We start from the raw sequence: 26,337 nt of genomic DNA, 5'->3' as shown, positions 1-26,337 counted from the left end.
ATCTTCTCAAGGTTTTCCTATGTTACTTATATTAGAACTTGTAAGTTTAAGATCTACTTCAAGCATTCCCAAATGAATCACATTTAAGGGGTTGTTCTTATGAAGTAACTATGGGATCATGTAAGTTGTTTGTCCAGTGTACCTGCATTCACAATCTCTATACTTATTCAATGTGTTCTTATTGATGAAAGCAACATGACACAAAGGTCTGTTTTGGTTTTCCCTATATTTATCTGGTCATCATATTGTCACAGTTTTTTTATTTAAAATGAGTAACTTTTTAATTAAAAGAAACAATGAATAATTGCTCCTGAATTCATCCAGTTTCTCATCATGAAATGAAGCTTTTACAGTAGTTATTGAGTGTATGATTTCAATGCCATGTTTCTCTCTTAAAAGGAAAATGAGGCAAAATTCAAATTTAAAACAGTTAGCCAAATATAGAGGAGTTACATGGAACTGATCTAGGCTGGACACAGGCAAACCAGATGATGATGATGACGATGACAGAAAACACTCGTGTGGTTCTTACTACATGCTATGTACTTAAATAGCTTTTAGGACATGCCAGGCACTGTTCTAAGTGACACAGAAGTATGTCCACACATACAAACTCATTTAATTCTCCCAGAAACCATATGAGCTAGATATTATTATACCTATTTTTAAAAGAGGAAACTAAAGCCCAGAACAGGTATATAATATTCCCAAGATGACATGGGTCATATGCAGGAGAGATCAAAACAAGACAGCATGTCTCCACTTACATAGATGATCGGGTACCCATCTAGTTCTTCCAGCAGCTCATCTTTACTCTAAGTACTGTACCAGCTCAGCTGGAAGTGGAAATCACTGATGCTTTGTACAGAAGATGAAATACAATAGGTTTGTAATATTAAATAGAATGAATAAGTTATGTTATTATCCCATTATAGAAAATTTTAAAATACTGAGCCTGATCAGATCATGAAATCCAGTTTGTTTTTTTCTTTTAGTTAGGCTAAAATAGTGAAATCTATAACTTTGTGTTATCTCTGTCAAACTTCACTATTCTTTCACCCCTATGCTGTACTCTTTATATCCAAAAGCCTCGTTTCACTTATTCTATAGATCTTAAGCATTTCGATTCATAGGAATGGATTGAGACTGTTCCAAACTTTCTACTTCATTTAATATATATGGACAAAATTCACTAGAGCCAATAATATTTAGCTACAGCCAACACTATGCAATGTAAACAGTTAATGCCTGTGCTGAAAATAATTATCTTTAACAGTCTGAACCCATAGACTTCCTTATCAGCACAAAAATTGAGTCATCAGTCTGGAACCATAGCTATGGATGTGAGTTTGCATTCTGCTAGTCATGAAGATGTCCTCAAAAAATCCAGCATATTCCCCAATCCAATAATTATTCACATACACTTCTTCTATTAATTTGGCTCTTTCTGCTCTTTTGTGCCAGTTCAAAATATATATGTGATTCATAGATCAGTTAAGAGCACTATGCTCTGAAAATTAGTCCACAGTCTCATCACAACTTTAGGGAGATGTAATTTTCTCTGAATTTTGAAAGAAGACACTATCTATGCTGATGCTGGGAAATGTTGGGGGTGGGAGGAGAAGGGGACGACGCTTTCTGAGTGAGAGTTGTCTGCTTCACTATAGTGATTAATGAACAAGGATGAATTTCTGTTTTGTTCTCAAGCCATTTCACCCTTTCCTACTAACAATCTGATTCTTTGAACTCTTTTTGACACACTTTTAAAGATACCCACTGAAACATCTACACAAAACTATTAATGTCAGTACTTGACCTGGTTTCTCAATTTTTCTACTACAAAATTTAAGGATAAAATATTATTTTTCTATTCTTAAAGATTTTTCATAGATATAGGATGGAAAATAATCATATACCAGACAATCTAAAAGCATTATTTGTAAAGATATACTTCTGGAAAGAAAGTAAAAAATGATTAACATTGGTAGTCCCCAAGGAAGAGAATTGGGGAGTAGATGTGAGTGAGAATTTTCAACTGTGTACTCATTCACACTTTCTGAATTTCAATCTTTGTGAATGTATCATCTCTCCAAAAGTTTTCAATTAAAAAATAAAATAAAGGTGGGAAAAGTTTTTATTTCTTCTGAGTTGCTATGGGATGGTGGGGGTGATAAAAGGAAAAGAATATTAGATACTGGAGTGATTAAGGGCCCAATTTTATGGGACAGGTGAAGCCTGTATCTGAATAGAGCCATAAATAATCAACAGCCTAGACACAGAAATTTCCTATGTAGGAAGCATTATGAAAACTGGAGTTAAACATGAGTGTTGGAAGATAATTTTCAGCTGGAAATAAGGGGTCTGTTGTCATTAAGAGGAAAGTTTCATTATCATGTACTACATCAGTTCAGTTCAGTCGCTCAGTCGTGTCCAACTCTCCGCGACCCCATGAATCACAGCACGCCAGGCCTCCCTGTCCATCACCAACTCCCGGAGTTCACTCAAACTCATGTCCACAGAGTCGGTGATGCCATCCAGCCATCTCATCCTCGGTCGTCCCCTTCTCCTCCCACCCCCAACATTTCCCAGCATCAGAGTCTTTTCCAGTGAGTCAACTTGTTGCATGAGGTGGCCAAAGTATTGCAGTTTCAGCTTTAGCATCAGTCCTTCCAATGAACCCCCAGGATCGATCTCCCTTAGAATGGACTGGTTGGATCTCCTGGCGGTACAAGGGACTCTCAAGAGTCTTCTCCAGCACCACAGTTCAAAAGCATCAATTCTTTGGCAATCGGCTTTCTTCACAGTCCAACTCTCACATCCATACATGACCACGGGAAAAACCATAGGCTTGACTAGACAGACCTTTGTTGGCAAAGTAATGTCTCTGCTTTTTAATATATTATCAAGGTTGGTCATAACTTTCCTTCCAAGGAGTAAGCGTCTTTTAATTTCATGGCTGCAATCAGCATCTGCAGTGATTTTGGAGCCGGCAAAAATAAAGTCTGCCACTGTTTCCACTGTTTTTCCATCTATTTCCCATGAAGTGATGGGACCAGATGCCATGATCTTTGTTTTCTGAATGTTGAGCTTCAAGCCAACCTTTTCACTCTCCTCTTTCACTTTCATCAAGAGGCTTTTGAGTTCCTCTTCACTTTCTGCCATAAGGGTAGTGTCATCTGCATATCTGAGGTGCTTGATATTTCTCCCAGCAATCTTGATTCCAGCTTGTGCTTCTTCCAGCCCAGCGTTCCTCATGATGTACTCTGCATAGAAGTTAAATAAGCAAGGTGACAATATACAGCCTTGACGTACTCCTTTTCCTATTTGGAACCAGTCGGTTGTCCCAGGTACAGTTCTGACTGTTGCTTCCTGACCTGCATACAGGTTTCTCAAGAGGCAGGTCAGGTGGTCTGGGATTCCCATCTCTTTCAGAATGTTCCACAGTTTATTGTGATCCACACAGTCAAAGGCTTTGGCATAGTCAATGAAGCAGAAATAAATGTTTTTCTGGAACTCTCTTGCTTTCTCCATGATCCAGCGAATGTTGGCAATTTGATCTCTGGTGCCTCTGCCTTTTCTAAAACCTGCTTGGACATCTGGGAGTTCACGGTTCACATATTGCTGAAGCCTGGCTTGGAGAATTTTGAGCATGACTTTACTAGCGTGTGCTGCTGCTACTGCTGCTAAGTCACTTCAGTCGTGTCCGACTCTGTGTGACCCCATAGACGGAAGCCCACCAGGCTCCCCTGTCCCTGGGATTCTCCAGGCAAGAACACTGGAGTGGGTTGCCATTTCCTTCTCCAATGTGTGAAAGTAAAAAGTGAAAGTGAAGTCGCTCAGTCGTGTCCGACCCTTAGCGACCCCATGGACTACAGCCTACCAGGCTCCTCCATCCATGGGATTTTCTAGGCAATAGTACTGGAGTGGCTTGCCATTGCCTTCTCCGAGATGAGTGCAATTGTGAGGTAGTTTGAGCATTCTTTGGCATTGCCTTTCTTTGGGATTGGAATGAAGACTGACCTTTTCCAGTCCTGTGGCCACTGCTGAGGTTTCCAAATTTGCTGGCATATTGAGTGCAGCACTTTCACAGCATCATCTTTCAAGATTTGAAATAGCTCAACTGGAATTCCATCACCACCACTAGCTTTGTTCGTAGTGCTGCTTTCTAAGGCCCACTTGACTTCACATTCCAGGATGTCTGGCTCTAGGTCCGTGATCACGTTATTGTGACTATCTTGCTCGTGAAGATCTTTTTTTTACATAATAGGGAGTAAATGCAATTTTATTTCATAAGGCTGCTGCTGCTGCTGCTAAGTCGCTTCAGTCGTGTCCGACTCTGTGTGACCCCAAAGACGGCAGCCCACCAGGCTCCCCCGTCCCTGGGTTGCCATTTCCTTCATAAGGCTAGTACAAGATAAATATCATGGTTGAGGTAATGAAATCTGTCAGTAGCACCTAAAATGAACTTGTTAAAAAATGGAATCAGTTAATCCCATTAGGAACAAAATAATCCAGGATAAAACATGGACTTGCTTTGTGGTGACATAGATGAAAATTAAAAAGCAGGGGGGGGGGCATTTAAATAATTTCAAAAAGAGGAATAAAAGGGGAATTGCAGAGTGAAGAGTACTGGAGAAAAATATCTGATTTAGGCAACCATGATTTCAGTTAATATAATGAGAATGAAGGAACTGCACAGCTGTGAGAAATGTCACTCTACATAGGTAAATTCTGGTACTAGGGTACAGTCGTAATGCAAGGACTGAAGGTTCCAGTCAGTAGAACAGGAAAATAAAACGTGTTCAGAATGGATGGAAGATTCCCTTAAGGGAAGAGCAGAGGACAGTAGACAGGGCCCTTCAGTTAGAGGGAATGGAAGGGAAAAGTTTGTAAAAAGAAAACAAGGTACTCATCAACAAGGAAAACACAAAATATCTACACTGACGAATGGATAGAACAATAAGAACAAGCACTTCAAAGAATGGAATCCCACCTGGATAACAAATACAATTCATACTCAAAGTAGCTGATTATAAGAGAAATTGAAGCACAAACACCAGGAAGTTAGCAACAGAGAATGCGACATAGGGTGATGAGCAAGAGTATAGAATCTGATGTCACTGTTGACATATGTGAAATGAAATGAGACTGGTTCTAGATGACAGCTGAGAAGCTGGAGAGGAAATGGAAAGCGATTGGCAGGAGCAAGAGCAGGAATTGGTGGTTTTGAAAGGAAGCAGATATGTGGATTCCCATTGCATAAGGACAAAATCTATGGTGGGGGAGGGGCAGGCAGGACAGAAGCAGCACAAATATTAGGGAGGAAAAAAATAACTAAGAAAGCAAGGTGCTTGAGATGGTAGCCCACTGATCTAGACTATAGTGATGGGGGAAGGGCAGGATAGCTCTCCTGCCAAAAAGCCGAACAAAGAAGACAGTGGATATTGGCAAGCTTCATACAAGGAGATGACATGTAAGTATCAAAGGGGCTTCTATTAACCCTGTCTAAGCATGTATGGGCTTCCCTGGTGGCTCAGAGGTTAAAGCGTCTGCCTCCAATGCGGGAGACCCAGGTTCGATCCCTGGGTCGGGAAGATCCCCTGGAGAAGGAAATGGTAACCCACTCCAGTATTCTTGCCTGGAAAATCCCATGGACAGAGAAGCCTGGTAGGCTACAGTCCACGGGGTCGCAAAGAGTCGGACACGACTGAGCGACTGAACGGAACTGAACGGAACGGAAAGCATGTATGGATGTGACAGTTGGACTGTGAAGAAAGCTGATTGCCGAAGAATTGATGCTTTTGAACTGTGGTGCTGGAGAAGACTCTTGAGAGTCCCTTGGACTGCAAGGAGATCCAACCAGTCCATTCTAAAGGAGATCAATCCTGGGTTTTCACTGGAAGGACTGATGCTAAAGCTGAAACTGCAATATTTTGGCCACCTCATGCGACGAGTTGACTCACTGGAAAAGACTCTGATGCTGGGAAAGGTTGGGGGCGGGAGGAGAAAGGGACGACAGAGAATGAGATGGCTGGATGGCATCACTGACTCTGTGGACATGAGTTTGAGTGAACTCCGGGAGTTGGTGATGGACCTGGAGGCCTGGCATGCTGTGATTCATGGGGTCGCGGAGAGTCGGACATGACTGAGCGACTGAACTGAACTGAACTGAACTGAAGCAACTCTAAAAGCTTAGAGCTTGTTTTTTGTTTTTAAAGAAAGTTTAGAGTTTTTAATGAATCTGTAAACCAAAAAGATCCCATTCCAAAATAAAAACAAATCCCAGGTCATGTAGATGTTTATAGTAACCATGTTTATCTAACCAACATATATACATGTTCAGTTTAAGATGTTAACTAAAATTCTGGGACAAAAAAGCTTTTCTTAAATACCAAGAACATTATAGAGTTAATGCCGAGTCCTAAGGATAATCTAGTAGTCACTAGGTTTTTTTGAAGTCTTCACTTCAGAGGCTGTTATTTCTAGCTTAAGTAAGCAAGCAGAGTCGTTCATATGCACAAACTTGGAATCTTGATTACTACCATATCAGCTGGCTTGCAAACAAGAAGTCAACCATATTGAGAATGTTTTAAGTGAACAACTTGCAAATCCCAGGGATGGATAAACCCTCAGAATGCATTAACAACCATAGCAACTGTACAGGCTATTCTTCTGAAATCAGATCTCTCAAAGCAGTATGCTGCTGCTGCTGCTAAGTCATTTTAGTCGTGTCCGACTCTGTGTGACCCCATAGACGGAAGCCCACCAGGCTCCCCCTTCCCTGGGATTCTCCAGGCAAGAACACAGGAGTGGGTTGCCATTTCCTTCTCCAATGTGTGAAAGTGAAAAGTGAAAGTGAAGTCGCTCAGTTGTGTCCGACCCTTAGCGACCCCACGGACTGCAGCCTACCAGGCTCCTCCATCCATGGGATTTTCTAAGCAATAGTACTGGAGTGGCTTGGCATTGCCTTCTCTGCTCAAAGCAGTATAGTTCAAAATAAAAGATTTTAATTAAAATTGGCATAGACACAATTTTCCCACCAATTTGTGTGTGTCAAGCATTTAATGAACTTTTTCAAGTGGAAAAGTGAAATAGAAAACTGGATACCATGTTTCTCTAATTATAGAACTTTCAACTCAGGAGACAATATCTCCGCTGACCAGAGCCGGTTTATAGGGAAATGAATGTGCTGCTCCACTCTCCTGCTCTGGGTCTTCTGTTCCTTGATTCATGCTTCGGAACCTTTGACTTCACTTTTCATTTTGTCAGTTTGCTTGCCTGTGGGGGTTTGGGCCTGCTGACCCTGCCCACTTGAAGAGGCAGCCTGCTGTTCTGCTTTCTCCTTTAACACTATCCAATCAAATCCATAGTCATGTTGGTAATTCAGCTTCCTGAAAAGAAGGCGGAATAGATGCCTCAGGTATGTGTAATCCGGGGCTTCCTCAAAGGACAGCCCACGACAATGCTTTAAGTACACGGCAAATTCTACAGGAAATCCGCTACATAAAACATCAACAGGTGTGGTCATCTTCATTTCTCTAATCTTTTCACAGGTTTGCTTCATTGTCGCAGCCTTTAGTCCCTGACATGGCAGGCTGGCTCTATTAAAATACATCAAAACATATCCTAATGATTCCATGTCATCTCGCCGACTCTGTTCAATACCAAGATATGCACTGATGCTAGCAAAGGCAGGCGTGCCAGTAAGACTTTTCCCGGATCTGTAGGGTATGTGTTGCCCGTCCTGTTGTCTCTGTACTTCTTGGCCAAACCAAAATCAATAAGGAATAACTCCTTGCACTGCTGACCAGGACCCATTAGGAAGTTATCTGGTTTAATGTCCCTGTGTATCATATTCTGTGTATGCACATATTCGATTCTACTGATCATCTGATCAGCTAACATAAGCACAGTTTTCATTGTGAACCTTCTTGAACAGAAATTGAAGAGGTCTTCAAGGCTGGGGCCCAGAAGATCCATGACTAGCACATTATTGTCCGTTTCCTGACCGTACCACCGTATCTGGGGGATGCCAACCCCCGCTTGAAGAATATTGTAGAGCTTCTTCTCATGTACCAACCGGGGCTGCCTCGCATTCTGTGATTCTAGTTTCACTGCCACCTCCTCGTGGTTGGTGAGGTCTATCGCCAAATAAACGTCCCCAAAGGAGCCAGACCCGATCTCCCGTACCAGTTTATATCTCCCTCCGACAATGAAATCGGCCTTGGGTCTGCTGCTGCTCGCCATCCTGAGAGACAAAGATGGGGTTGGGGTTAAGCTCCGACACCTCTAGGGGGACGATGGAGCCACTAGGGCTCGTCCACAGAGCAAGGCTGTGAAAGCAGGCAGGAAACAGAAAACGCTGGCTATTTCTCAACGTTACAAGGCCGAAAGTCGCCCAAGGGGAACCTGACCACCGCTACTGTCAGCCTGCAGATTGTTGGGGGGAGTTCTCACCCTTAGCAGGCTGAGCTTCTGGCGGGGGCCGCGGCCTCGCTTTAACGGTGACTTCGGGGGCTGGTAAAGGGGAACCGGGAAGTTATGGCACCGATACCGCTTCTCCCACTGCCGCCGGGTTCTGCCAGGAGGGACCCCTGGTCACTCGCCGACACTGCCATCTTGTTATAATGGCTGCCGCCAACACAAAATGCCCCGAGTTCCAGGAAGGCGCTTCATGGCACAGAGAACTCTGGGAAAGTGATCATGAGTGCTCTTAGAACCTTCCGCACAGATTATCTTCAGAGCCTTGCAAAGGCATCAGCCTGTCTTAGAAAAACAGATCTACTCCACGTCCCCATCTACTCAGGTCACACATCTGAGCAGCTGTGATGTGGGGTTTCCTCCCCCAATGTCCATGGGCCCTCTCCTTGCTCCATCTTGAAACTGACCTCTGGTTTGGGAACTTGGTTCCCTGTGAACAGGACACGATACAGGATTAGGTCCAGTTAATTGGGTTTCAGGGCCTTTCAACCACGCTTCTATTTGCTCTTCAGGAAAGTAATTCCATTTCCCTGGAAATAGAGTAATAATCAAAGAAGTGTAAAAGGACTGAAGTATCTCGGGCAAATCAATGATGACACCATAACACATTTCAGATGCCCCAGAGCATTCAGCAGCGGAGAATGGAAGTAGCCTCTCTGAGGACCCTGGCAGGTGCACAGGGCAGCTGTGCTTACTTACCCACTGTGCACAGTTGGCTGTAGGTCTCCAGTGTCACATCCTGGTACAGGCACCTCTGTACAGGGTCCAAGTGCTGCCACTCCTCCCTGCTGAAGTCCACAGTGACGTCCTCGAATGACCCCTGTTACAATACAGTCCCATTCAAAGTGACACGGTCTGCACTGGGGGTTGAATGGAAGAGAACTAGGAAGTTAGTTGTCTTGAATGATTTTCGCCATGGTATGCTATACTTATTAAATACCTAGCTATACCTAACATTGTGCAGGGTAAAAATATCTAAAGCTGTTAATTTCTCTTATTCATCATGTGTTAAATTCAATCAGTAAATCATTATGTAGAAATTAAGATTAAATTAGCTTTTCTAAATCTTCTAGCTCTTTTAGGAAATACCTAGAATTCATTTCTTAAACAGGGAGGTACCAGACATGCTAGGTTCTTTGGCCAGTGCTGTGTGCTAATTCGCTTCACTCCTGTACGAATCTTTGTAACCACATGAACTGTAGCCTGCCAGGCTCCTCTGTCCGTGAGATTCTCCAGGCAAGAAAACTGGAGTGGGTTGCCCTTTCCTTCTCAGGGATCTTCTTGACCCGGGGATGGGACCTGAGTCTCCAGCATCGGCAGGAGGATTCTTTTCCACTAGCGTCGCCTGGGAGGCCTATCTGAGACCTCAGCAAAAACACAGTTATTCCTATTTCTCCCATCAGTTTCTTTGAAGCAATCTAGACTTTTTCTATCAAGCACCTATAAATTTCTCCAGCCTCTACCCGCTGACCAATTCCAAAGCCACTTCATGTCTTTTTCGGTGTTTCTTATAATAGCACTCCACTCCCAAGTACAGAAAGCTGTTGCAACAAAGTATCACAAACCGTGTGGCTCAAAACAACAAGAATTTCTTGCCTTGCAGTTTGAGGGCCAGAAGTCTAAACTCAAGCCAGGTCATGCTCTTGTTGAAGATACTAGGGAGGGAAGTGTTCCATGCCCCTCTCCTGGTTTTTGGTGGCCTCAGGCATCTCCTGTCCTATAGGTGCATCACTCCAGTCACACGGTCATCTATTCCTTGTGTGCCTCCGCACGGTCTCTCTTGTGTGTCTCTGTGTCTACACTTCCCTTTTTTGTAAGAATGCCAGGCATATTGGATTAGGGCCCTCCTAACGACCTCGTTCTAGATTGATCACTTCCGGAAAGACCTGAAAGTTTACTGTTGTGAGCCGAGTGCTACGCCGGGATTTGTGGTTTCTGCAGGAGAGGAATTCGATCCAGGGCAAGAGACGAGGCTTGCCCACTGGAACCTTTTGGGTAATAGAATTTTATTAAAGTATGAGAGAGAGAGAGAGAGAAAGCTGCTGACATGGACCTCAGAAAGGGGCAGAAAAAATATGCCCTTGCTAGTTTCAAGCAAGGCGTTTTATGTCTGTTGCTGCTGCTGCTGCTAAGTCGGTTCAGTCGTGTCCCACTCTGTGTGACCTCATAGTCGGCAGCCCACCCGGCTCCCCAGTCCCTGGGATTCTCCAGGCAAGAACACCGGAGTGGGTTGCCATTTCCTTCTCCAGTGCATAAAAGTGAAAAGTGAAAATGAAGTCGCTCAGTCGTGTCCGACCCTTATCGACCCAATGAACTGCAGCCCACCAGGCTCCTCTGTCCGTGGGATTTTCTAGGCAAGAGACTGCAGTGGGGTGCCATTGCCTTCTCCCTTAGCAAGCTTATTAATTAGATAAGAGAGACACCTCAAGGCTGAGGGAGTTTCACCAAGGGCCCTCTCCCACAATATACATTTCTGGGGTAGAATGGCCCAAGGTGCGTCATCCCCCGGGCATGAAACAATTGACAAGAATACTGGTTTGTTGAGCCATTATCAGTCCAACGGTTGAGTAAAGAAAAAAAAAAAAAGTTAGTCTTAGGCAAAACCATTTTGAAGAAGGTCAGGTTCCAAAGCAAATACATGGTTTCATTAACATAGCTTAAAAACTTTTCCATAAGAAAAACATATTGGTTAGCTCAAGGCAGAGCTAAGTGTCCTCAACACATATAGAGAAGGAAGAAAAAACAACCATCTGCCACTTACAGTTTATTTTCTCCTGCCGCTCTGGGACTTCTGGCCTTCCTACCTGTTACCGTCTCAGACCCTATTTTTAATTCAGGTCACATTCAGAAATAGTGGGGGTTAGGACGTCAACATGTTTTCTTGGATGGACACAATTTTACTCCTAACAGGGTCCTCATAGATTCACAGGGTAGCTGTGCATACCCAGTGAGAGGAGGTGGCTGCAGTTTTCAGCATCATGTCCTGGTACAGGCACCTCTGAGCAGAGTTCAGGTGCTGCCACTCCTCTCTGCTGAAGTCCACGGTCATGTCCTCAAAGGACACTAACACCTGTAACAAACACCAAGGAAACTGACACCTGTAAACACAGCCCCATTTGGGGTGACCAGGTCAGCGCAGGGGAATAAGGGAAAGGCAGGAAATTGTTTTTAGTGATTTTTACCATAATATCCCATAGGCTATGCCTTTTAAAGGCCTACTGACACGTAATGTATAGAACAGAAATATCTAGTCATAAATTTCTCCCATAAGTACATAAGTCTTTCATTTTAAAAAATAATACTTTAAAAAATAATACTTTCTATTTGTTATCTATTTTATATATAGTAATGTGCATACCTGACTCAGTTTTCTGTAGAGCAGAAACTAACACAGCAGTGCAAACCAGCTATACTCCAATAATAAGTAAATAAATTGTGTGATTGAAAGTGGAAAAAGTAATAATTTTGTCCGGGATTTGAAGTCTATTCTACTTTGTTGCTCATGTGAATGGGAAATTGTGTTTTATTCCTTTTTGAATGAGGCATGTATACTTTATCAAAATTCATTTATTTTTTTTTATTTTTATTGGAGGCTAATTATTTTACAATATTATATTGGTTGGTTTTGCCATACATTGACATGAATCCACCCCGGGTGTACATGAGTTCCCCCTTCTGAACCCCCCTCCCACCTCCCTCCTCCCCTTATCCTCCCTCTTCGTCATCCCCACATACCAGCCCCAGGCATCCTGTAACATGCATCGACCCTGAACTGGCGATTCGTTTCACATATGATAATATACATGTTTCAATGCCATTCTCCCAAACCATCCCACCCTCACCCTCTCCCACAGAGTACCAGGACTGTTCTATACATCTATGTCTCTTTTGCTGTCTCGTATACAGGGTTATCATTTGCATCTTTCTAAATTCCATATATATGCATTAGTATGTTGTATTGGTGCTTTTCTTTCTGGCTTACTTCACTCTCTATAATAGGCTCTAGTTTCATCCACCTCATTAGAACTGGTTCAAATGCGTTCTTTTTGATGGCTGAGTAATACTCCATTGTGTATATGTACCAAAGCTTTCTTATCCATTCATCTGCAGATGGACATCTAGGTTGCTTCCATGTCCTGGCTATTATCAACAGTGCTGCAATGAACATTGGAGTGCATGTGTCTCTTTCAATTCTGGTTTCCTCGGTGTGTATGCCCAGGAGTGCGATTGCTGGATCATATGGCAGTTCTATTTCCAGTTTTTTGAGGAATCTCCATACGGTTCTCCTTAGTGGCTGTACTAGTTTGCATTCCCACCAACAGTGTAAGAGGGTTCCCTTCTCTCCACAGCCTCTCCAGCACTTATTGCATGTAGACTTTTGGATAGCAGCCATTCTGACTGGTGTGAAATGGTATCTCATTGTGGTTTTGATTTGCATTCTCTGATTATGAGGGATGTTGAGCATTTTTTCATGTGTTTGTTAGCCATCTTTATGTCTTCTTTGGAGAAATGTCTGTTTAGTTCTTTGACCCAATTTTTGATTGGGTCATTTATTTTTCTGGAATTGAGCTGCAGGAGCTGCTTGTATATTTTGGAGATTAATCCTTTATCAATTGCTTCATTTCCTATTATTTTCTCCCATTCTGAAGGCTGTCTTTTCACCTTGCTTATAGTTTCCTTTGCTGTGCAGAAGCTTTTGATTTTAATTAGGTCCCATTTGTTTATTTTTGCTTTTATTTCCAATATTCTGGGAGGTGGGTCTTGGAGGATCCTGCTGTGATTTATGTCGGAGAGTGTTTTGCCTACGTTCTCCTCGAGGAGTTTTATAGAATCTGGTCTTACATTTAGCTCTCTAATCCATTTTGAGTTTATTTTGGTGTATGGTGTTAGGAAGTGTTCTAGTTTCATTCTTTTACAAGTGGCTGACCAGTTTTCACAGCACCACTTGTTAAAGAGACTGTCTTTCCTCCATTTTACATTCTTGCCTCCTTTGTCAAAGATAAGGTGTCCATAGGTGTGTGGATTTATCTCTGGGCTTTCTATTTTGTTCCATTGATCTATATTTCTGTCTTTGTGCCAGTACCATACTGTCTTGATGACTGTGGCTTTGTGGTAGAGCCTGAAGTCCGGCAGGTTGATTCCCCCAGTTCCATTTTTCTTCCTCAAGATTGCTTTGGCTATTTGAGGTTTTTTGTATTTCCATACAAATTGTGAGATTATTTGTTCTAGTTCTGTGAAAAATATCGTTGGTAGCTTGATAGGGATTGCATTAAATGTATAAATTACTTTGGGTAGTATACTCATTTTTACAATATTTATTCTTCCGATCCACGAACACGGTATATTTCTCCATCTATTACTGTCCTCTTTGATTACTTTCACTGGTGTTTTATAGTTTTCTATATACAAGTCTTTTGTTTCCTTAAGTAGATATATTCCTAAGTATTTAATTCTTTTCGTTGCAACAGTGAATGGAATAGTTTCCTTAATTTCTCTTTCTATTTTCTCATTATTAGTGTATAGGAATGCAAGGGATTTCTGTGTGTTGATTTTATATCCTGCAACTTTACTGTATTCATTGATTAGCTCTAGTAGTTTTCTGGTAGAGTTTTTAGGCTTTTCTGTGTAGGGGATCATGTCATCAGTGAACAGTGAAAGTTTTACTTCTTCTTTTCCAGTTTGTATTCCTTTTCTGTCTTTTTCTGCTCTGATTGCTGTAGCCAAAACTTCCAGAACTATGTTGAATAGTAGTGGTGAGAGTGGGCACCCTTGTCTTGTTCCTGACTTTAGGGGAAATGCTTTCAGTTTTTTACTGTTGAGAATAATGTTTGCTGTGGGTTTGTCATATATAGCTTTTATTATGTTGAGATATGTCCCTTATAGTCCCACTTTCTGGAGGGTTTTTATCATAAATGGATGTTGAATTCTGTCGAAGGCTTTCTCTGCATCTATTGAGATAATCATATGATTTTTATTTTTCACTTTGTTAACGTGGTGTATTACATTGATTGATTTCCTGATATTGAAGAATCCTTGCATTCCTGGGATAAAGCCCACTTGGTCATGATGTATGATCTTCTTAATGTGTTGTTGGATTCTGATTGCTAGAATTTTGTTAAGGATTTTTGCATCTATGTTCATCAGTGATATTGGCCTGTAGTTTTCTTTTTTTGTGGGATCTTTACGAGGTTTGGGGATTAGTGTGATGGTGGCCTCATAGAATGAGTTTGGAAGTTTCCCTTCCTCAGCAATTTTCTGGAAGAGTTTGAGTAGAATAGGTGTTAGCTCTTCTCTAAATTTTTGGTAGAATTCGGCTGTGAAGCCATCTGGACCTGGGCTTTTGTTTGCTGGAAGATTTCTGATTACAGCCTCTAGTTCCGTGCTTGTGATGATGGGTCTGTTCAGATTTTCTATTTCTTCCTGGTTCAGTTCTGGAAAGTTGTACTTTTCTAGGAATTTGTCCATTTCTTCCAAGTTATTCATTTTATTGCCAAATAATTGCTGATAGTCTTCTCTGATAATCCTTTGTATTTCTGTGTTGTCGGTTGTGATCTCTCCATTTTCGTTTCTAATTTTATTGATTTGGTTCTTTTCCCTTTGTTTCTTGACGAGTCTGGCTAGTGGTTTGTCAATTTTATTTACCTTCTCAAAGAACCAGCTTTTGGCTTTGTTGATTTTTGCTATGGTCTCTTTTGGTTTTTTGCATTTATCTCTGCCCTAATTTTTACGATTTCTTTCCTTCTACTGACCCTGGGGTTCTTCATTTCTTCCTTTTCTAGTTTCTTTAGATGTAGAGTTAGGTTATTTAGTTGACTTTTTTCTTGTTTCTTCAGTTGTGCCTGTATTGCTAAGAACTTCCCCCTTAGCACTGCTTTTACAGTGTCCCAGACGTTTTGGGTTGTTTTGTTTTCATTTTCATTCATTTCTATGCATATTTAGATTTCTCTTTTGATTTCTTCTATGATTTGTTCATTATTCAGCAGTGTGTTGTTCAACCTCCATATGTTGGCATTTTTAATGGTTTTTCTCCCGTAACTGAGATCTAATCTTACTGCATTGTGGTCAGAAAAGATGCTTGGAATGATTTCAATTTTTCTGAATTTACCAAGGCTAGATATATGGCCCAGGATGTGATCTATCCTGGAAAAGGTTCCATGTACCCTTGAGAAAAAGGTGAAATTCGTTGTTTTGGGGTGAAATGGCCTATAGAGATCTATAGGTCTAACTGGTCTATTGTGTCATTTAAAGTTTGTGTTTTCTTGTTAATTTTCTGTTTAGTTGATCTATCCATAGATGTAAGTGGGGTATTAAAATCTCCCACTATTTTTGAATTGTTGTTAATTTCCCTTTCATACTTGTTAGTAATTGTCTTACATATTGTGGTCCTCCTATGTTGGGTGCATAAATATTTATAATTGTTATATCTTCTTCTTGGATTGATCCTTTGATCATTATGTAGTGTCCTACTTAGTCTCTTTTCACAGCCTTTGTTTTAAAGTCTATTTTATCTGATATGAGTATTGCTACTCCTGCTTTCTTTTGGTCTCTATTTGCATGGAATATCTTTTTCCAGCCCTTCACTTTCAGTCTGTATGTGTCCCTCATTTGAGGTGGGTCTCTTGCAGACAACATATATGGGGTTCTTGTTTTTGTATCCATTCAGCCAGCCTTTGTCTTTTGGCATTCAACCCATTTACGTTTAAGGTAATTTTTGATAAGTATGATCCCGTAGCCATTTTCTTTATTGCTTTGGGTTCAAGTTTATACACCCTTTCTGTGTTTCCTGTCTAGAGAAGATGCTTTAGCATTTGTTGGAGAGCTGGTTTGGTGATGTTGAATTCTCTCAGCTTTTGCTTGTCTGTAAAGCTTTTGATTTCTCCTTCATATTTGAATGCGATCCTTGCTGGGTATAGTAATCTGGGCTGTAGGTTATTTTCTTTCATCACTTTAAGTATGTCTTGCCATTCCCTCCTGGCCTGAAGAGTTTCTGTTGAAAGATCAGCTGTTATCCTTATGGGAATCCCTTTGTGTGTTATTTTCCCTTGCTGCTTTTTATATTTGTTCTTTGTGTTTGATCTTTGTTAGTTTGATTAATATGTGTCTTGGAGTATTTCGCCTTGGGTTTATCCTGTTGGGGACTCTCTGGCTTTCTTGGACTTGGGTGATTATTTATTTCCCCATTTTAGGGAAGTTTTCAACTATTATCTCCTCAAGTATTCTCTCATGGTCTTTCTTTTTGTCTTCTTCTTCTGGGACTCCTATGATTCGAATGTTGGAATGTTTAACATTGTCCCAGAGGTCTCTGAGATTGTCCTCATTTCTTTTAATTCATTTTTCTTTTTTCCTCTCTGTTTCATTTATTTCTACAATTCTGTCTTCTAGTTCGCTTATCCTGTCTTCTGCCTCTGTTATTCCACTCTTTGTTCCCTCCAGAGTGTTTCTGATCTCATCTATTGCATTATTCATTTTGTATTGACTCTTTTTTGTTTCCTCTAAGTTCTTATTAAACCTTTCTTCCATCTTCTCAATCCTTTTCTCCAGGTTATTTATCTGTAACTCCATTTTGTTTTCAAGATTTTTAATCATTTTCACCATCAAAATTTGAAATTCTTTATCAGGTAGATTCCCTATATCTTCCTCTTTTGTTTGTGTTGGTGGGCATTTATCTTGTTCCTTTACTTGCTGGGTATTTCTCTGCCTCTTCATCTTGCTTATATTGCTTTGCTTGGGATGGCCTTTCTCTCTTCTGGCAGTTTGTGGAGTTCTCTTTATTATGTAGTTTCCTCGCTGTGTGTGGGGTTGGACGGGTGATTTGTGAAGGTTCCCTGGTTAGGGAAGCTTGTGTCTGTGTTCTGGTGGGTGGAGCTGGATTTCTTCTCTCTGGAGTGCAATGAAGTGTCCAGTAATGAGTTATGAGATGTCAGTGGGTTTGGGGTGACTTTGGGCAGCCTGTATCTTGAAGCTGAGGGCTATTTTCCTGTGTTTCTGGAGACTTTGCGTGGTATGTCTTGCTCTGGAACTTGTTGACCCTTGGGTGGTGCTTGGTTTTAGTGTTGTTATGGAGGCGTTTGATGAGCTCCTATCGATTAATGTTCCCTGGAGTCAGGAGTTCTCTGGTGTTCTCAGGATTCGGGCTTAAGCATCTTGCCTCTGGTTTTTGGACTTATTCTTGGAGTAGTCTCTAGACTTCTCTATCTGTCATTTCCAAGGTGGTTCCCTCTGTTTTAGCTTCTGTTTGCTGCTCTCTTCCATGTCTAATTTCCGCCCTGATATTAGGGGGAGGGTGGACACTTTTTAAGGCTCGGTTTTCAGTCCTGTTCTGGGAAGGGAGGAACTCTGCAGACAAATATCTCTGGCGTCTGTGGGGACTGCTCACAGCGTCTCAGCCACACTGAGTGTGCCCCTGCTCACAGCGTGTGTGCTGTCCCAGTCTACACTGCATAGGCTCTAGGTTGCTCTGCCGGGAACTGTCTGAGGCTGGCACTGGGTTGTATGCACTTCCCACGTCTGAGTGGCTCAAGTTCGGTTTCTCGGGTACTCCACAAAGGCTCAGACTTGGTTGGGCCTGCGTTTTGTGCCTTCCCCAGTCCGAGCAGCTCAGGTGACCAGGTGTTTGGCGAGCGCGGTCGCTGCAACTTTTTGCCTCCCCAGTCCCTACCACTCGGTTTTCTGGGTGTACAACTGGCACAACTTCTCAGGCGGATATCGGCCAACCCGGGCTCAAGAAGTCTTGATTAACAACAAGCCTGCCTGCAGTTTGTATCGGATGCCTTTCTGGGGCAGCGGTTGCCCCCTCCGGCTCTGGCTGACTTCCCTGCCTGTCTCGGCGGGGGATGGGGGATGGGCCGACCGCAGCCGGCTCGCTCTGCTCAGCCCTTTGTTCTGTGAGTGGGACTGGAAGAGTCTTAGGTTAGAGCTTTCTGCCTTTTCGTGGGGAAGCTATCCCAGTCTGCTTTGCTATCCCCTGTTAGATCTCTCAGATTGTTCTCACGGCATTCAAGCCCAGTCCTCTCTCTAAGCAGTTCAGCTGGCACCTCCCTGCCCAGCCCCCACTTGCTAATGGTGTATGTGGGCGTCTGCGCTGCTTCTCCACTGGGAGTTACCGTTTGGCGGGTAATCTGTGGGTTTTAATTGTTTCTTTCTTTTTCCTCCTGGTTATGTGGCCTTCTGAGGTTCCAAGGCTCACCACAGATTCATCAGTGAGAGTGTTTCCTAGTGTTTGGAAACTTCTCTCTTTTTAAAGCCTCCCTTCCCGGGACGGAGCTCCGTCCTTACCTCTTTTGCCTCTCTTTATCTTTTATGTTTTTTCCTACCTCCTTTCGAAGACAATGGGCTGCTTTTCTGGGTGCCTGATGTCCTCTGCCAGCATTCAGAAGTTGTTTTGTGGACCTTACTCCACGTTCAAATGTTCTTTTGATGAATTTGTGGGGGAGAAAGTGGTCTCGCCGTCCTATTCCTCCGCCACCTTGTTCCTCCCCCCCAAAATTCATTTACTTATATACCTTTGGCTGCCCTGTATCTTTGTTCCTGTGCATGGGCTTTCTCTAGTTGTGGCAAGCAGGGGTTACCATCTAAGTGTGGTGCAAAGGCGTCTCATTGCAGTGGCTTCTCTTTGCAGAACAAGGGCTCTGGAGCACACAGGCCTCCGTGGTTGGGGTGCACAGGCTCAGCAGTTTGGCTCTTGGGCTCTAGAGTAAAGCCTCAGTAGTTTCAACGCACAGGGTCACTTGAACGAGTGGCCCCTGCCTTGACAAGCAGACTCTTAACCATTGGACCAGCAAGAAAACCCAGCATCTACACTTTTTTTCTCAATTTACATAGCTCCCCCTACTGCTGCCTTCATTTAGTCTTCAAAAATACAGGCATTTTCTCTTGATGCCTTCTTTCTGGGTCAATTTTAACTTAATTCCATAGTTGTCGGAAAACGTACACTGACTGACTTCAACATATGGTCTGTCTAGAAGAATGTTTCATGTGTCCCCAGAAAATAATGTATATTCAGCCAAGGATGGGTGCAGTGTTCTCTAATATATGTCAACTTGACTGAGTGTTGTTGAAATTTTATATCAGTTTATTCATTTGTCTTCTACTTGTTCAACCAGTTCTTTGTCAAGTTTTTGGTGAAAACTGAAACAGAGATGTTAGAAATTTACATTGCTATGCAAAGGAACTAGAATACACAAAGCTGGGATTATCATGGAGGATTTCTAATATGTAATGTTAAGACTTCCTGTAATGCTACAATAATTCAGACAGTGTGGTATGGATGTAAGTACAGACACACATATTAATGAAACAGAATAGAGGGTCTAAAAGACAGATTGGCACACATATGGACAACTGTTTGATGAAAAAACTGACGAAGTACTTCAATGGGGAAAAGGAAACGTTTTTTTAAAAACTATGCTGGAACAAATAGATTAACATTTTGGAGGAAAAAGCAAACCGTGAACCACACTGCACACCATATACAAAAATTAACTTAAGTGTTCTCACCGCACACACAAGCACACAGACGCACACACAAAGTAACTCTGTGAGGTGAAGAATGTGCTGACGGACTTGATTGTGGTATGAAAACAGGTATACAGATCAATGGGACAGATGAGAAAATCCAGAAATAAACCCACACTTAGATGGTCAATTGATTTTTACCAAAGGAGCGAAGAATATGAAAAGGGAAAGGACAATCTCTTCAATTAATGGTTTGGGAAAATTGGACAGCCACATGCAATAGAATGAAACTGAAACACTCTCTCATACCATACATCAAAGTTATGGATGTGTGGAAAATGGATTAAAGACTTGACCATAAGACCCAAAACCATACAACTTCTGATGAAATTAAAGGTGGTAAGCTCCTTGTCGTAACTCGTGGAGATAAATTCTTGGATTTGACACCGATATCAAAGGCAAGAAAAGCAAAAATAAAAGAGTGGGAATATACCAAGCTAAAAAGTTTATGCACAGCAATTGAGACATTCCACAAAATGACAACACAGCTAACTGAATGGGAAAAATATTTGCAAATTGTATGTCTGATAAAAGGTTAAAATCCAAAATATGTGGAAGCTTCCCTGATGGTTCAGATGATAAAGAATCTGCCCGCAGTGCAGGACATCCTGCCTAGATCCATGGGTTGAGAAGATCCCCAGGTCGGGAAGATCCCCTGGAGAAGGAAATGGATTTAAGGAAATGCAATTCAAATCCATAGATTTAAAATCTGTGGATTGGGTTGACAACACTTCAACACATCGAGATAACCAGGCATTATGTGCCATCTGGAGGGATGCATTAACAAGCATTCAATACCACTTCTGAAGTACGTTTGCCTAAAAATAGAATCTAATTTGATCAAGCCTCTAAAATTATCAGTTCCTATTAACATACGGACATGATAACTGTGAAATAACACCACAAGAATACAATTAGGAAATCCAAAATGTGGAATATAGTTCATGGCAAATGACCTAGGTGCTTCAACAAAATGTAGCCAGGGGTAGAGCCCATTACATCAGTTCCAGATTAAAAGGGACGTGAGAGATTATTGGGTGACTATTATCCACAAATTTCATGTTTCTTTTTCTTTATGATAAATGAATTTATTTTAATAGGAGGCTAATTACTTTACAATATTGTAGTGGTTTTGCCATACATTGACATGAATCCACCATGGATGTACATGTGTTCCCCATCCTGAACCCCCTCACACCTCCCCCCCCGATCCCATCCCTCTAGGTTATCCCAGTGCACGAGACCCGAGCACCCTGTCTCATGCATGGAACCAAGACTGGCGATCCGTTTCACATATGATAATATAAATGTTTCAATGCCATTCTCCCAAACCATCCCACCCTTGCCCTCTCGCACAGAGTCCAAAAGACTGTTCTATGCATCTGTGTCTCTTTTGTTGTCTCTCATATAGGGTTATCATTACCATCTTTTAAATTCCATATATATGTGTTATTATACTGTATTGGTGCTTTTCTTTCTGGCTAACTTCACTCCGTATAATAGGCTACAGTTTCATCCACCTCATTACAACTGATTCAAATGTATTCTTTTAATGGATGAGTAATATTCCATTGTGTACAGTACCATTGCTTTCTTATCCATTTGTCTGCTGATGGACGTCTATGTTTCTTCCATGTCCTGGCTATTATAAACAGTGTTGCGATGAACATTGGGGTACACATGTCTCTTTCAATTCTGGTTTCCTCATGTGTATGACCAGCAGTGGGACTGCTGTGTCATATGGCAGTTCTATTTGCAGTTTTTAAGTAATCTCCACACTGTTCTCCATAGTGGCTATATTAGCTTGCATTCCCACCAACAGTGTAAGAGGGTTCCCTTTTCTCCATGCTCTCTCCAGCATTTATTGCATGTAGACTTTTGGATAGCAGCCATTCTGACTGGCGTGAAATGGTACCTCATTGTGGTGTTGATTTGCATTTCTCTGATAATGAGTGCTGTTGAGCATCTTTTCATGTGTTTGTTAGCCATCTGTATGTCTTCTTTGGAGCAATGTCTGTTTAGTTCTTTGGCCCAATTTTTGATTGGGTCGTTTCTTTTTCTGGAATTGAGCTGCAAGAGTTGCTTGTATATTTTGGAGATTAACTCTTTGTCAGTTGCTTCGTTTGCTATTATTTCCTCCCATTCTTAAGGCTGTCCTTTCACCTTGCTTTTAGGTTCCTTTTAGATTTTGGTGTGCAAAATCTTTTAAGTTTAATTATGTCCCATTTGTTTATTTTTGTTTTTATTTCCAATACTCTGGGAGGTGGGTCATAGAGGATCCTGTTGTGATTTATGTCAGAGACTGTTTTGCCTATGTTTTCCTCTAGGAGTTTTATAGTTTCTGGTCTTACGTTTAGATCTTAATCGATTTTGAGTTTATTTTTGTGTATGGGGTAAGAAAGTGTTCTAGTTTCATTCTTTTACAAGTGGTTGACCAGTTTTCCCAGCACCACTTGTTAAAGAGATTGTGTTTTCTCATTTGTATATTCTTGCCTCCTTTCTCAAAGATACGGTGTCCATAGGTGTGTGGATTGATCTCTGGGCTTTCTATTTTGTTCCATTGATCTATATTTCTGTCTTTATGCCAGTACCATACTGTCTTGGTGACTGTAGCTTTGTAGTAGAGCCTGAAGTCAGGCAGGTTGATTCCTCCAGTTCAATTCTTCTTTCTCAAGGTTGCTTTGTCTATTCGAGGTTTTTTGTATTTCCATACAAATTGTGAAATTATTGTTCTAGTTCTGTGAAAAATACCATTGGTAGCTTGATAGGGAATGCATTGAACCTATAGATTGCTGTGAGTAGTATACTCATTTTCACTATACTGATTCTTCCAATCCAAGAACAGGGTGCATTTCTCCATCTATTTCTGTCCCCTTTGATTTCTTTCATCAGTGTTTTATAGTTTTCCGTATATATGTCTTTTTTTATATAGATAGATATATTCCTAAGTATTTAATTCTTTTCATTGCAATGGAGAATGGAATTGTTTCCTTAATTTCTCTTTCTGTTTTCTCATTGTTAGTGTCTAGGAATGTAAGGGATTTCTGTGTGTTAATCTTATATCCTGCAACTTGACTATATTCATTGATTAGTTCTAGTAATTTTCTGGTGGAGTCTTTATGGTTTTCTATGTAGGGGTTCATGTCATTTGCAAACAGTGAGAGTTTTACTTCTCCTTTCCAATCTGAATTCTTTTTATTTCTTTTTCTACTCTGATTGCTGTGGCCAAAACTTCCAAAACTATGTTGAATAGTTGTGGTGAGAGTGGGCACCCTTGTCTTGTTCCTGACTTTAGGGGAAATGCTTTCAATTTTTCACCATTGAGGATAATGTTTGCTGGGGGGTTGTCATATATAGATTTTATTATGTTGAGGTATGTTCCTTCTATTCTTGCTTTCTGGAGGGCTTTTATCATAAACGGATGTTGAATTTTGTCAAAGGCTTTCTCTGCATCTATTGAGACCATAATATGGTTTTTATCTTTCAATTTTTTAATATGGTGTTTTACATTGATTTATTTGCAGATATTGAAGAATCCTTGCATCCCTGGGATAAAGCCCATTTGGACATGATGCATGATCTTCTTAATATGTTGCTGGATTCTGTTTGCTAGAATTTTGTTATGGATTTTTGCATCTATGTTCACCAGTGATATTGGACTTTAGTTCGTGTGTGTGTGTGTGTGTGGCATGTTTGTCTTGTTGGGATTAGGGTGATGGTGTCCTGATAGAATGATTTTGGAAGTTTACCTTCCTCTGCAATTTTCTGGAAGAGTTTGAGTAGAATAGGTGTTAGCTCTTCTCTAAAATTTTGGTAGAATTCAGCTGTGAAGCCATCTAGTCCTGGGCTTTTGTTTTCTGGAAGATTTCTGATTACAGTTTCGATTTCCATGCTTGTGATGGGTCTATTAAGATTTTCTATTTCTTCCTGGTTCAGTTTTGGAAACTTATGCTTTTCTAAGAATTTGTCCATTTCTTCCAAGTTGTCTAATTTATTGGCATATAGTTTCTGATTAGTCTCTTATGATCCTTTGTATTTTTGTTGTCTGTTGTGATTTATCCATTTTCATTTCTAATTATGTTGATTGGATTCTTATCCCTTTGTTTCCTGATGAGTCTGGCTAGTGGTTTGTCAATTTTATTTATCCTCTCAAAGAACAAGCCTTTGACTTTGTTGATGTTTGCTATGGTCTCTTTTGTTTCCTTTGCATTTATTTCTGCCCTACTTTTTAAGATTCTTTCCTTCTACTAACCCTGGGGTTCTTCATTTCTTCCTTTTCTAGTTGCTTTAGGTGTAGAGTTAGGTTATTTAGTTGGCTTTTTTCTTGTTTCTTGAGGTAAGCCTGTATCGCTATGAACCTTCCCCTGAGCACTGCTTTTACAGTGTCCCATAGGCTTTGGGTTGTTGCATTTTCATTTTCATTCGTTTCTATGCATATTTTGATTTTTTTTAAATTTCTTCTGTGATTTGTTGATTATTCATCAGCGTGTTGTTCAGCCTCCATATGTTGGAATTTTTAATAATTTTTCTCCTGTAATTGAGATGTAATCTTACTGCATTGTGGTCAGAAAAGAGGCTGGGAATGATTTCAATTTTTTTGAATTCACCAAGGCTAGATTTATGGCCCAGGATGTGATCTATCCTGGAAAAGGTTCCGTGTGCACTTGAGAAAAAGGTCAAATTCATCGTTTTGGGGTGAAATGTCCTATAGATATCAATTAGGTCTAACTGGTCTATTGTATCATTTACAGTTTGTGTTTCCTTGTTAATTTTCTCTGTAGTTGATGTAACCATAGGTGTGAGTGGGGCATTAAAGTCTCCCACTATTATTGTGTTATTGTTAATTTCCACTTTGTTCTTCTTACATATTGCGATGTTCCTATGTTGCGTGCATATATATTTATAATTACTGTATCTTCTTCTTGGATTGATCCTTTAATCATTATGTAGTGTGCTACTTTGTCTCTTTTCACAGCCTTTATTTTAAAGTCCATTTTATCTGATATGAGTATTGCTACTCCTGATTTCTTTTCGTCTCTATTTGTGTGGAATATTTTTTTATAGCTCTTCACATTCAGTCTGTATGTGTCCCTTGTTTTGAGGTGGGTCTCTGGTAGACGACATGTATAGGTGTCTTGTTTTTGTATACATTCAGCAAGTCTTTGTCTTTTGGTTGAGGCATTCAACCCATTTACATTTAAGGTAGTTATTGATAAGTATGATCCCGTTGCCATTTACTTTGTTGTTTTGGGTTCAAGTTTATTCCCCTTTTCTATGTTTCCTGTCTAGAGAAGATCCTTTAGCATTTGTTGGAGAGCTGATTTGGTGGTATTGAATTCTCTCAGCTTTTGCTTGTCTGTAAAGCTTTTGATTTCTCCTTCATATTTGAATGAGATACTTGCTGGGTACAATAATTTCGGGTGTAGGTTTTTCTCTTTCATCACTTTAAGTATGTCCTGCCATTCTCTTTTCGCCTGAAGAGTTTCTATTGAACGATCAGCTGTTATCATTATGGGAATCCCCTTGTCGTTTTTCCCTTGCTGCTTTTAATATTTGTTCTTTGTGTTTGATCTTTGTTAATTTGATTAATATATGTCTTGGTGTGTTTCACCTTGGGTTTATCCTGTTTGGGACTCTGGGTTTCTTGGACTTGGGTGGCTATTTCCTTCCCCATTTTAGGGAAGTTTTCAACTATTATCTCCTCAAGTATTTTCTCATGGCCTTTCTTTTTCTCTTCTTCTTCTGGGATTTCTATAATTCGAACATTAGGGTGTTTACCATTGTCCCAGAGGTCTCTGAAGTTGTCCTAATTTCTTTTAATTTTGTTTTCTTTTTCGCTTTCTGTTTCATTTATTTCTACCATTCTATCTTCTACCTCATTCTGCCTCCATTATTCTACTGTTGGTTCCCTCCAGAGTGTTTTTGAACTCATTTATTGCATTATTCATTGTATATTGACTCTTTTTTATCTCTTCTAGGTCCTTGTTAAACATTCCGTGCATCTTCTCAATACTTGTCTCCAGGATATTTAGGTGTAACTCCATTTTGTTTTCAAGATTTTGGATCATTTTCACTATCATTATTCAGAATTCTTTATTAGGTAGATTCCCTATCTCTCCCTCTTTTTCTTGGCTTTGTGGGCATTTATCCTGCTGCTTTACTTACCGAGATTTTCTCTGCCTTTTCATTTTGTTCATATTGCTGTGTTTGGGGTGGCCTTTCCACATTCTGGCAGTTTGTGGTTCCTCTTTATTGTGGAGGTTCCTCGCTGTGGGTGGGGTTGGAAGGCTGGCTTGTCAAGGATTCCTGGTTAGGGAAGCTTGTGGCCGTGTTCTGGTTGGC

At 40.9% G+C, this 26,337-nt stretch overlaps 1 protein-coding gene and 1 pseudogene across 1 annotated transcript; one reads left to right on the top strand and one right to left on the bottom strand.

Annotated features, from left to right (window-relative positions):
• The window catches only part of LOC129563893 (protein fem-1 homolog A-like), a 247,313-nt pseudogene that overhangs the window by 202,264 nt on the left and 18,712 nt on the right, over window positions 1-26,337 (top strand).
• Window positions 7,229-8,247, bottom strand: LOC129535164 (casein kinase I-like). The gene is given in 2 exon segments (XM_055393788.2): window positions 7,229-7,743; window positions 7,746-8,247. Coding segments are annotated over 2 exon segments (1,017 nt in total).

This window comes from Moschus berezovskii, chromosome X (genome assembly GCF_049115385.1).
Source record: "Moschus berezovskii isolate FMDL1 chromosome X, NW_MosBer_1.0, whole genome shotgun sequence".
In the NCBI taxonomy this organism is placed as follows: domain Eukaryota; kingdom Metazoa; phylum Chordata; class Mammalia; order Artiodactyla; family Moschidae; genus Moschus; species Moschus berezovskii.
The sequence above is the reverse complement of the archived record's forward strand: the minus strand, read 5'-3'. Positions and strand labels throughout refer to the sequence as shown.